The sequence below is a fragment of the Chlorella variabilis genome (genome assembly GCF_000147415.1).
Source record: "Chlorella variabilis unplaced genomic scaffold CHLNCscaffold_1, whole genome shotgun sequence".
Classification (NCBI taxonomy): domain Eukaryota; kingdom Viridiplantae; phylum Chlorophyta; class Trebouxiophyceae; order Chlorellales; family Chlorellaceae; genus Chlorella; species Chlorella variabilis.
Genome location: NW_005435087.1, coordinates 2,540,141 through 2,551,891, shown reverse-complemented (window position 1 = coordinate 2,551,891; position 11,751 = coordinate 2,540,141). Strand labels below are relative to the sequence as shown.

General features: G+C 66.7%; 4 protein-coding genes across 4 annotated transcripts; 2 read left to right on the top strand and 2 right to left on the bottom strand.

Moving 5' to 3' along the window:
• Positions 1-722: 722 nt before the first annotated feature.
• Positions 723-2,412, bottom strand: CHLNCDRAFT_133576 (expressed protein; the record flags this gene model as incomplete). Its single annotated transcript, XM_005851867.1, has 4 exons — positions 723-934; positions 1,212-1,511; positions 1,853-2,044; positions 2,139-2,412. 4 exons carry the CDS (start codon positions 2,410-2,412, stop codon positions 723-725), a joined length of 978 nt encoding a protein of 325 aa, XP_005851929.1.
• A 347-nt stretch (positions 2,413-2,759) lies between these two features.
• On the top strand, positions 2,760-6,318 carry CHLNCDRAFT_56606 (expressed protein). Its single transcript, XM_005852189.1, has 10 exons — positions 2,760-2,804; positions 2,883-3,129; positions 3,266-3,347; positions 3,440-3,504; positions 3,662-3,862; positions 4,118-4,319; positions 4,570-4,686; positions 4,884-5,054; positions 5,354-5,481; positions 5,794-6,318. Exons 3-10 carry the CDS (start codon positions 3,330-3,332, stop codon positions 5,957-5,959), a joined length of 1,068 nt encoding a protein of 355 aa, XP_005852251.1. The 5' UTR covers positions 2,760-2,804; positions 2,883-3,129; positions 3,266-3,329; the 3' UTR covers positions 5,960-6,318.
• On the bottom strand, positions 6,302-8,853 carry CHLNCDRAFT_59547 (hypothetical protein). The gene is made up of 8 exons (XM_005851866.1): positions 8,802-8,853; positions 8,121-8,262; positions 7,919-8,007; positions 7,519-7,666; positions 7,253-7,403; positions 7,050-7,148; positions 6,787-6,898; positions 6,302-6,692 (listed from the first exon to the last, which is right to left on the bottom strand). The coding sequence occupies exons 1-8, from the start codon at positions 8,814-8,816 to the stop codon at positions 6,525-6,527; spliced, it is 924 nt and encodes a 307-aa protein (XP_005851928.1). The 5' UTR covers positions 8,817-8,853; the 3' UTR covers positions 6,302-6,524.
• A 493-nt stretch (positions 8,854-9,346) lies between these two features.
• CHLNCDRAFT_133573 (hypothetical protein) lies at positions 9,347-9,909 on the top strand (the record flags this gene model as incomplete). Its single annotated transcript, XM_005852188.1, has 3 exons — positions 9,347-9,545; positions 9,699-9,720; positions 9,873-9,909. The coding sequence occupies 3 exons, from the start codon at positions 9,347-9,349 to the stop codon at positions 9,907-9,909; spliced, it is 258 nt and encodes an 85-aa protein (XP_005852250.1).
• Positions 9,910-11,751: the final 1,842 nt, after the last annotated feature.

The following is an 11,751-nucleotide window of genomic DNA, read 5'->3' as shown; positions in this document are numbered from 1 at the left end:
GTGGGGGTGGTATGTTCGTGTGTGGGCAGGGTGGGATTGGCAGAGAATGGCGTCAATGGGAGGGGGTGCGGGCATGCGTCTGGAGTGCTTGGGAGGCGTGAATGGCTGCGCCTCGAAAGGGGCCCGACGGCAGGAAAACTGGGCGGCAGGGACAGGGACAGTGAAGTCAGGGCAAGAAGCAATGTGCCACGGCCGGCAATTGATCGGCGGCGGAGCTTGGGTTCTGCGAGTAGCGCGTTTACGGTAGTCAGCTGGAGGCGGAAGGACAGGGCAGCCAGCCCACATGGAGGCTGGCTGGCTGGCCGGCGGGCGCAGGCGGCGAGCCGGCTGGTTGGCGCGTGCCGCGCGGGGCTGGCGGGCAATGCGCCGGCGGGGGGGAGTTCTGTAGTGATGGGCCAAGTGTTGGGGGACTGGGGGGCTGAGGGGCTGGGTGCTGATTCCTGGCCTGGCCTGCTGCTAAACATCTGCCTAGCGACTGGTCATGTGTGCTGGGAAGCTGGTGGCTGGGGCGCTCTAGCGCCGGCTGCTGGGTGGCAGGCCGCATCCACCTCAGACTGGAGAAGCCTCTGCTGCTGCTGCTGCTGAAGTGCGTGCTGCCGCTGGTGGTGGAATGCTGCTGCTGCTGTGCTGCTGCAACGATGCTGCTGCTGGGTGGTGGCCTGCGGCCGGCCCCAGGCGCCGCGGCATCAGCCGCAGTCGCCCGGCGGGGCGCCGCCCCGGGCCTAGTGGTGCTGCCCCACGGAGCTCATGCTGCCCATGCGCACGAGGCCCTGCGGGGCGGGCGCCTGGTCGCGCGGGCTGATGGCCAGCGGGCCGGAGCAAAAGCCGCTGCCCGCGGGCGTCAGGCCCCAGCACCGCTCGTGCAGCAGGTGGGCAAAGTGGGCGGCGGCTGCCATGTAACTGGAGCCGTCGCGGGACCAGAGCCAGGCCTCGCCTGCGGCGGGGAGGGGAGGGGACGAGGGTGGCGGGAGTCGGGGGGGGGGGGGGGAGCCAGGCTGGGGCAGGAGGGGACCCGGTGGGGAGTGCGGGGCTACGTGCATGCATTGTGTTCTCCTTGACATGTATGCGGAAACAGAAGCCGCGGCGGCTGCCAGGCCCCACACCCACAGGCGCGGTTGCCCCAGCCACAGGCGCGCCCCGCAGCTCATGCCTCCCCCGAGCCAGCTCGCCGGCCCGCTGCACCGCGCCTGTCCGCCCTCACACACTCTCACCCGTGCAATCATAGGCGGGGCGCAGGTCGGAGGGGGAGCAGCCGCAGTCGGCGCAGCCGGCCTCGAAGTCGTCTCCCTGGGCCCACCACTGCTGCTCCATGAGCACCACCTTGAGCTGGTCGTCGCCCATGAGGGCCTCGTGCAGGCGGCGGCGGCGCCGCGCGGCACGGTGGAGGAACCACGCGCTGTGCTGCTGCCCCGTGCGCAGCTCGCCGCTGAGCTGCTCCGCGGCGGCGGCGCCGGGGCAGTCCTTGTCGCCGCGGCTCAGCTGCTGCAGCGCCCAGGGGAGCAGCCAGCCGACTGCGGGGGGCGCACGGGCGGGGAGGGGGGGCAAAAGGGCAGGGGAGCAGGAGTCAGGAGCGGGCGTGCGAGCCGCAGAGGCGGGCTTTGCCTGGTGGAGCTGCAGGCTGGGGGCATGAGCTGCCATGGAAGGCTCGGGCGCGGCGCCGTGTGCCCGGCGCTGGGCGAGGGCCGCAGGCGGGGGCCGCAGGCATCGCCCCCGCCCGGCGCCGCCGTACAGCAGCAGTTGCGAGCGGGGGCGCACTCCGGCCCCTCCACGCCTCTCCCCTGCCCAAGCCCCGGCCCGCCTCTGCCTTCTAGCAGCGCTGGCACGTGCGGGAGCAGGGCGGGGTGCTGCCCACCTGTCTTTGTGAGGTAATGCTGGATGCCGGCCTCGAGCGCCTGCGCCGCCGCCTCCTCCCGCGAGTCCGACACCGCCTGCCGGTTGCTCAGCCCGTGCAGCAGCTGGCAGAGGCGGGAGTCGCAGCGGTCGCGCAGCTCGTGCGCGCCAAACCAGTCTGCCAGCTTCAGGATCTGCACCACCTGCTCCACCTCTGCAGGGAGGGGGGGGCGGTGGGCGCGGGCATGCGTCGGCGGCGGCGGGCCGTAGTGGCGACAACTGGCGGCGGGGCAAAGGCGAAGCGGGACGCCCCAGGGTGTCGTGGACGCCGGGCGGCGCTGTCGAGAGGCGGGGCGGGGGCGAGGAGCGCCGCCTGTGCATGAGAGGGGGAAGATTTGCCAGATTTGGCCACTCGCCTGAGCAGTGCTCCAGCGCCGTGCCCGACAGCGCGCCCAGGAAGCGCTCAATGGACAATGGGCTGGGTAGGCTGGGGCCCACCACGCGCTGCAGGGAGGCCAGCTGCGTGCTGTCTAAGGCGATGACGGGCTTGCCACCAGGCCCCTGCCTGCTGGCCTGCCGCATTTGGCTCTCCAGGACGGAGCTTTTCGAAACCCATCCCGTGCAGAGCGGGAAGAGCTGGTTCTTGTATTCGAGCCACGAGTCGGGCGCTAGGCGGCTTGTAAGCAGCATTGCGACGAATGCGGAGCTAATGGGGATAGGGAGCAAGCTCAAACAACAAGGTGGAGGCCGCCACGGTTGGCCTGTCCTCTGAGTCGGCACCAGACCCAGCACGGCCCAGCACGCAGCCGCCAACTCATGAGACAAGGCACCGTGGACCCCTACCTCGGTCATTGAGCCAATTTAGGCGTGCTGTGGTGTGATGCAGTGCAGGCGTGCAGGCTGCAAGCGCCGCAGGTGTCAACTGGAGGCCGGCGATGGCGGCGACGGCGCCCGCTTCAGGAACACACCCTCCAGTGCGTGCCAACTGACAAGCACGGTGTGCCCGCCCTCCAAGCTGTGCGTACTGATTGTTACATCACGGGCTGCTGCAGTCTGCATCCTGTGAGTTGCGGAACGATTTGGGGTGCCGGCGCGGGTGAGCGCCAGCTGGCTGCAGCGCCGTGCGACGGCGGGCCATTCGTCAGGCGACCCGCACCGCGCCTGATGATCAATCCGGCGCCTATTACCTGGGCACACACCCATCAGGAACCGGTAGCCGGGCTCCATCAATGCACCAGAGGCCCAAGCCAAAGCCAGACACATGCCTGCTGGCGGTGGCGGGCGGGAGGAAAGTTTCAGGCAGATCACAGATAAACTCTGGGGGGCATGCCCGTTTGCGATTGTGTGGTGACCGTCAGCTTTTGTGACTTCGGGTTGTTGACCTGCAAGCACGCCCTGCCCTGTGCGCTGCATTCCCACACCGGCAGTGCTGCAGCCGCGCGCCCAGGCCCCTGCTTGCGGCATCCGCACTCGCCACGTTCCGTGGACGTTAAACCACAATGGCAGCAGCGCTGAGGGTGGGTCCTGCGCCACCCCAGCGAAATGCCCGGCTTTGCAGCACTGCTTCGCGCCCTGTGACCGCTGCTGTTGCCCCCTTCCGCCCCTGCAGGCAGCTCCAGGATGTAGCAACAGCGCCGCAAGCTGCAGCAGGCGTTCCTTCCAGACCGGCGGCAGGTGCTGGCGAGGGCCGACGCCGCTGCTGCCAGCCAAATGGAAGGGGCTGGGCCACCTGCAGCATTGGAAAGGCTCACCTTGCTGTAGCGTTTCAGCCAGTACAGTGGATTGCTACGCTCGCCAGCCGACTTCTTCTGCCGCTGCTGCCCCGCTGCAGGCTGGCGCGGCCCGCCCAGCAGCCGGCGGCGCCACGGCGCCGCGTGCAGCGGCCTGCGGCGGCGGCCCCCGAGGTGGAGGAGGACCTGTGGCAGTACCCCGATCGGGACCAGTGGTACCTGGCTAAGTTCTGCGCACAGGACCAGCCAGACTGGAACCCGGCTCGCTTTGTGCGCAGCACGCAGCTGGGGCCCGGCATCCGGTGCGTGCGAGTCCAGTGCCGCTGGCCTGACACCTGCATGCACGTTGCTGCTCGAACGCGCTGCGTGTGTGGCACAGAGGCCTTGCTGGCCATGGGCCGGTGCACGCATTGCCACGGTTCCCAGCCGTGCCACTGCCTCCTCCTGTGGCCCTGGCCCGCAGCCCTGCCCCGCCTGCTTGCCCCGCCTGCCGTGCCTGTCTCCCCCCCTCGCCTTATCCTCCCCGCCCTTCCCACCCCTCGCCTGCCGCGCCGCAGGGAGATTGTGGTTGAGTGCGAGGTCAGCCGGGAGAAGGTGCCGCTGCGCAACGCGTACCGCCAGATTGGGCAGCGCGCCAGCGTGCGTGCCAACAGCGGGGTCAGCGCAGAGGCCCTGCCCGCGGCGCCGCCCTTCCCGCAGTCGCTCAACCGCGACGTGCTGCTGCGCGTGCGGGGCGACATCACGGCCAATGAGATCAAGGTGTGAGGAGGGAGGTGGAGGGGTGTGGTGTGGTGTGGTGGGCGGCAGGGAGGAGGGAGGAGCGGGTGCGTGGTGTGGTGGACGGCAGGGGGGAGAGAGGAGTGGGTGTGTGGTGTGGTGCGCGGCAGGCAGGGAGGAGGGAGGAGGGCTGCCTGCGCTCTCGTCTTGGCACGCCTTCCACCACCGCCGCCATCACGCGCACGTGCGCTGCCTCTCATGTCCAACCCCGCCCTCTGCTGCCGGGCTGCAGACGGTCAAGGAGGAGATCAGCGTGCTGGCTGAGCTGCCGCTGGTGGTGCGGGAGGAGGATGCGCCGGAGCTGTACAAGCTCAGCGCGGACGATGGGGTGGAGGTGGGCCCCTTCGTGGTGAGTGACCGAGGCAGGCAGGGAGGGAGGGAGGGAGGGGGGGAGGGCAGGGAGGGAGCATGCGAGACGGGCGGCAGAGGCAGGACGGCAAGCACACGGCCGGCTGCTAGCCGGGCACGGCGGCGGCAGCTGCCGGCGCGCCGCCCGCCGCCGACCCCCGCGGCCGCCGCCGCCCGCCGGCCCTCCTCGCCCTGCAGGGCGGCGGCCTGCAGCTGCGCGGCCCCGTGTCCGCCGTCTTTTTGTTCCCCACCGTCGTGATCTTTGCCGAGAGCGCGGGCATCGCCACCGCGCGGGCGCTGATCGAGGCGGGGTCGGACCCCTCGGGCCTCAACTTCACGCGCCGCGCAGACGTGCGCATGTACTACCGGGTGAGGCCGGGTCACTAGGCACTTGAAAGTAGTTTAATCAATACCTTTGGCTACATACTTTTGGGTGGTGGGGGCCCTTATGCCGGGCTGGCTGGCTGGCTGGCTGCTGGCCCAGGCAGAGCCAGGCTGGCTGGGTTGACCGGCTGGGCTGGCCGGCTTGAGTGATGGCGGAGCGCCGCGGCCAGCCGCGGCGGCAGCTCGCCTGTCCGCCCCGTCTGCCCCGGCTCGCGCCCCGCCTCCCCACCCGCACCCCGCTGTGCTGCCCCCCCACTCCCGCGCACCGCCTGTGTGGCGTGCAGGCGCCCAACGAGGCGGCGCTGTGCTACAAGGACAAGTATGAGGAGTGGGGGGAGCGGTACGGTGTCAAGGTCATCACCTCCACCCGCAACTCCTTCTCAGATATGTTTGATGACGACGAGACGCTCATGTGAGCTTCTTTTCTCCATCCTCTTTGTGCCTGCTTGCGCCGCGGGCTCGCACCGCTTCGGCCTTGGGCAGCCTGCCAGCCTGGCGTCCGTGCAAGCGGCCGAGCGCCGGCATGCGCCGCCGGTGCACGGCGCTTCAGCCAGCCAAGCGCAGGGCCGCCGGCGCGCTCAACAAGGCGCCGGCGCCGGCAGAGGCTACACTCTGTGGCACCATCGTTGGTGGCGGCGCAAAGCATGCCCTCTTCACACCCGGCTCGCCTTGCATGCCCTTCCTCATTCCCCCCTGCCGCGCTGCCTTCTGCCCCTACTTCCAGGTACGAGCCTGACACCACTGCCGCCATCATCCTGACGGGCGGCGACGAGGAGGCGGAGGCGGCGGCGGCGGAGGTGTGCCGCGAGGCGGAGATCACGGTGGTGGTGAAGCAGAGCGAGGAGGCCGAGCCCACCACCTACCTGACGCACGGCAAGCCGCAGGAGTAAGCCGCTGTGCGCGGTGGAGCAGTACAGCGGTGCTTGGGCGAAGCGCCCTGCTGGCTGCCGGCCTGCGACAGAAGCACTCGGGCATGCCGGCGCCAGCGGCAGCTGCGGCAGCGCGGTGTGGCGCAGCCGTCGTGCTGCTGTCGGTGTTGCCCCGCAATGCAATACATACTTGGCCAAGAACGCATGAACCCCCCCTTGCTGTCCCCTCCCCCTTCCCTTGTCACTTTCCATCCAGCAATTTTGTCCCCCCATTTCAGTGGACCCTGTATGTGTCTGCCCTTGGCTGCCGCGCTGGCCGCCTAAGCACTTGTAGCGCCCTTTCATCCCTGTAGCTGTGTGCAAGCCTGGGATGCTTCTTCAATGATCTCAGCCCAGGAGCAATAGCAACAAGTTACGATGGATGGGAGGAACAGCAGGGAAGGGCCTGCCCATAGGAGCATGGCAGGACAAGGCAGTTGGGCTTGGGTGGGCGGCGGGTGCAATCGAAAAACACCCAGCGTGATCAACAGGCATGTGATCAGCTGCTTCGAAAACTCCAAGAACGCAGTATCAAAATCAGGGTGGATCACGAGGTGGCGCACGCGGCAAACACGTTGCGGTCGTTGCGGGGCTGCACGACGCGGTTGTTCAGGCGGTTGAGCACTGCCTGGCCCTCAATCGTGGCGGCGGACAGCGCCAGCTGCAGATCGATGGCCTGCTGCTCTGACAGCACGGCCCGCACGTTGGGGAAGACCTGCAGGGGCAATGGGGGGCAATGAGCAGGGCAGGTGAGCAGGAAGCCGGCAGCACAGCACAGCACATCTGCTGAGATCCTGTTGCAGCCTCACATGCCACATCACGCCCTCGGTGCAGGGCGGGGTGGTGAGGGAGCCGGTATAGGCATGGTAGGTGGTGTCGGGGAAGAAGGAAGACAGGTCCAGCTCCCAGCCGGGCACATCTCTGCAGCGGGGGAGGGCAGGAAGGGCATCAGGCAGAACAACAGTGCGCTGGCAGATTAGCTTGCATGCACAAAGCCGATGAGGGAGGCGGATGCGACCTGCCCATGCCTGCAGCGTGCACAGCAGCGTTGCCCAGTGGCTCTCGCGCTCACTTCACACACTCCTTGCCGGCTTCGGGGCAGGTGGGAAGGTTGTCAATGATCTGCTGGATTGTGGGGTCGCCGCGGGTGACGTTGTCGCCGTGCTTGATGCTGCAGAGCAGGGATGCACGCGGTACAGGCGGTGAGTGACAAGTATTCTTGAAGTATGCACGAGGATGGCAGTGGCCAGGTGAGTGCAGAACTGCGTCCCTCACTCGTACAGCACGCCAAACACGGCCAGGCAGAGTGCATCGGAGCCCTCGGGGCACTCCTTGGGCAGTGTGGCGCCAGGTGTGGCCACCAGCTTGGTCACGAGGTGCAGCTCCAGCATTGCGCTCTTGCCGTGCACCAGATGCTCAGAGGTGGCTGCAGCAGAGGCATGTGCACGCAGCTGGTTGGTCAGGCTCCACACCCAGCTGCCGGGTTGAAGCTTCAAGCAAGGTGCGCAGCACGCCGGTGGCCACACGCCCAGCTCCCCCACCATGCATGTGGAACTGCAGCGGCTCCAGGTTGATGCGGGTGAAGGGGAGGCGGTTGGGGTTGGCGGCATCGTACAGGTTGGCCACAGAGTCGCCCAGCACCACCACCGAGGCGCGGCTGTCGGCGGGGGGGGAGAACTCCACCTGGACCTGCAGGGATAGGGTCACCGCTGCGCGGGAGGGTGGGTGGGTGTACCTGTGGCGGGTGCCACATGCAAGGTGATGCTGGGGCGCTGGTAAATATCGAGCGCTCAGCGGCAGTAGGTGCGTGTGCGGGTGCTCATCGCGAGCTGGAGCCGCGCTGGCCCCGAGCAGCCTCCCAGGGCGGCGCCAGCAAGTGCGCCTGGGGGTCTGGGCAGGCGGGCGGCGCTGCCACAGCAAGCGGGTGGAGGTTAGACTGACCGCGTGACCGATATTGAGGACGCGCAGGTCGGTTGCCGTGCCGAACTGCAGGTTGGCCCTCAGGTGCTTGCTCAGCCTGGCGTCCACCCCTGCTCGGCACCCCAAGAAAACGAGAGGGCGGCCTGTTGGCGGGAGTGTTGCATGGCGGAGGCTCTGTGCTAGAGCTAGCATCTTGCGGCAGCAGCAGGGCGGCGTGACTCACGGCGGGGCACGTTGATGGGGCTTTGATGGTGGCCGGCACAGGTCCAGCCGCATTCGGCGTCGTGGGAGGGCCACTCTCGGCCGGCGGCGGCGTGGTTCCAGTGCTGGCAGGTAGGGCTGGGAGCTGACTCGTCGGCAGAGGCCTGCAGGCGTGTCGCAGCAGCATCCCATTAGCACCCCTGCACCGATTAGGTGTTCCGCGCATCATTTGGCCATGCCAGGTAAAACTGCCCTTTCGGGGGCAAGCATCATGCGATGATGGCAGCTGCGTGGGAAAACACGGTGGGGGGACGCCCCCGGGGCCCGCGTTCCCCGCCCCGTTCCCGGCGCCGCGCCGCGCCGAATCCCCTCCTGCGCGCACTCAGGGGCCTTTGGGCGGCGTTCCCCGAGCGCCCGGGCGCCCATCGCGCCGCGCCATCCCCCGCCCCCCCCGCTGCAGCGTCCCCGCCTGCCCGCGCGACTTGTGCGCTTCGTTGATGGCGTGGGGGGCCTACTGGAACGGCCCGGGGGGCCTCTGTGCGCGCGGCAACCGTCCAGCCTGGCGCGCAACTGACACACCCTCCCGGCCGCAATCCTCCCCCCATTCGTCAAGCTCAGATGCGAATCATGACGCATGCGAAGAGATTTCAGGGCAGACTGGAGTAGGCGGCCAACCGCAGCTGCACCTTGGGCATTGACTTACCGAAAACGGAGCCATTAACGTTCGCCTGCAGCGACAAAAGCTAGAGAGGAACTCATGAAGCGTGTACCAAAGCGGGGAAATTGCAGCAGTGCAAGCCCTGAGCACCTTGATTGCCACCTGCCACCCACGTGCCAGGTAGGCCTCCCGATCACCGGTCCCCCCCTGGCGGGGGTCATGAATCCCCCACCCATCATGCATTTCAGGCTTCATCTCCCTCAAACCTCCACCATTTTCCCTCTCGTTTGTCGTGATCGACTCCGGGTAGCCCAAATGCCATTCTAGCGGGGCCTATGGGCCGCGACGAAGCGACCAACTCTGGTGGCAAAGGCAGCAGTCTCGGCGTGTCTGCCAAACGCCTGAAAGGCGGCACCAGCAAGTCCCAACACAAGCATGTTACAGCTCTACTGCAAAACTGGGACAGAGTCACCAAGGCGCATCCTGACCTGCGGGGCGTTCTGCTGTTACAGTCTGCATACTCCAACAGCAATGGATGGGCTAGAACGCACAATATTGCCGGCATGGGCCCACTGCTGAAGGCTCTCTTGATGGAGATAGTGGCATCCGCCGGCGGGCGGCGGGTGACGCCACGCATGGTTGCCGACATTTCGGAGGGGGCGACGGCGGAGAACTTGCAGTTCCTGTTGCGAGTTCTGGAGTTTCTGGCAGCTGCCGAAGTCGTGGGAGGGAAGCATGTTGAGATGATGATGAATGCTGTCACGGGCTGCAAGCTCGACGCCCCGTCAGGTGCGCCTGGTAGCGACGCTCAGGCAGCCAGTCTCTCCATGCCTTGGTCCTGCAGGCTCTGCTGCCTTGCCTGCCTGCCTGCCTGCCTGCCTGCCTGCCTGCCTGCCTGCCTGCTCTGCCTCCCTTCATCAGTTCCTCGGCTGCCTGCTGCAGGCTTGGCAAACACCGCGTTCAAGTTTGGCAACAAGATGGGCGCGACATCCACCTTGCAGCGCACGGCAACCGGGGTGACAGATCCAGTTGAGGAGCCTGGCTCCCCTGAGCATGATGCTGGCGGGGATGGGGGTCAGCCGGAGGTCACTTCACCGCATCGTATGGCCCAAACAGCAGCGGCGACTATTACCATGCGCACAGCGGCAGCTGAAGCCACGGCTGGCGGCGGCGGGGAACCCGGGGCAACAAAGCAGGTGCGCTGGCTGGTCAGGCGTTCTAAATCTGGTGCCGCATATCCCCGCTGCTACTGCTGCTACGTTGAGGAGCCTCACCCACAGCGTGCCAACCATGGCTGTACAGGCGGGCGCTGGCACGCAAACCGGGTGCCGGCGCAGGCGAGGCAAGCAGTGCAGCGATGGCGAGCGTGGCATGGGACAGAGACATCATCTGCTCGTCCGCCTCTCTCGTGTCGTCCCAAGCATCGTGCTGCGTTGCTGCCGCTCGCTCCACCAGCCGCTGCTGCTCGAGGTGTTTGGCCCCGCCTCGGCATGGCGCCGGCTGCGCTGCCCGGGATGATTTATAGGAGGAGCCTGACCTGGTCTTTTAGATGCCTGCCTGCGCGGCTGTTCATTGTCAAGGCGCCTCCCAGGGTTGGACTCATGCACGCTGATGTGCAGCTTGGGGGGAGTCATGAAGCATTTGGGCTACCCGGAGTCGATCACGACAAACGAGAGGAAAAATGGTGGAGGTTTGAGGGAGATGAAGCCTGAAATGCATGATGGGTGGGGGATGCATGACCCCCGCCAGGGGGGGACCGGTGATCGGGAGGCCTACCTGCACGTGCAATGCAGAAAGCAACATTTGCATTTTGCTGCCCAGGCCAGCCCATGCATTTTCTGGGCCTGCCCTCCCAGGGCCTCATTCAGTAGGGTGTCAGGGTCCCCAAACCGGGATGGCATGCAAATCAGCATTGGCAGCAGTGCCCTGCACCACCTCCTGGGTCTGCCCTGCCGTCAGCGTGTTCTGCTGTGCCTGACAAAACCACAGCATTGCTGCCCAGGCCAGCCCATGCATTTTCTGGGCCTGCCCTCCCAGGGCCTCATTCAGTAGGGTGTCAGGGTCCCCAAACCGGGATGGCATGCAAATCAGCATTGGCAGCAGTGCCCTGCACCACCTCCTGGGTCTGCCCTGCCGTCAGCGTGTTCTGCTGTGCCTGACAAAACCACAGCATTGCTGCCCAGGCCAGCCCATGCATTTTCTGGGCCTGCCCTCCCAGGGCCTCATTCAGTAGGGTGTCAGGGTCCCCAAACCGGGATGGCATGCAAATCAGCATTGGCAGCAGTGCCCTACACCACCTCCTGGGTCTGCCCTGCCGTCAGCGTGTTCTGCTGTGCCTGACAAAACCACAGCATTGCTGCCCAGGCCAGCCCATGCATTTTCTGGGCCTGCCCTCCCAGGGCCTCATTCAGTAGGGTGTCAGGGTCCCCAAACCGGGATGGCATGCAAATCAGCATTGGCAGCAGTGCCCTGCACCACCTCCTGGGTCTGCCCTGCCGTCAGCGTGTTCTACTGTGCCTGACAAAACCACAGCATTGCTGCCCAGGCCAGCCCATGCATTTTCTGGGCCTGCCCTCCCAGGGCCTCATTCAGTAGGGTGTCAGGGTCCCCAAACCGGGATGGCATGCAAATCAGCATTGGCAGCAGTGCCCTGCACCACCTCCTGGGTCTGCCCTGCCGTCAGCGTGTTCTGCTGTGCCTGACAAAACCACAGCATTGCTGCCCAGGCCAGCCCATGCATTTTCTGGGCCTGCCCTCCCAGGGCCTCATTCAGTAGGGTGTCAGGGTCCCCAAACCGGGATGGCATGCAAATCAGCATTGGCAGCAGTGCCCTGCACCACCTCCTGGGTCTGCCCTGCCGTCAGCGTGTTCTGCTGTGCCTGACAAAACCACAGCATTGCTGCCCAGGCCAGCCCATGCATTTTCTGGGCCTGCCCTCCCAGGGCCTCATTCAGTAGGGTGTCAGGGTCCCCAAACCNGGGATGGCATGCAAATC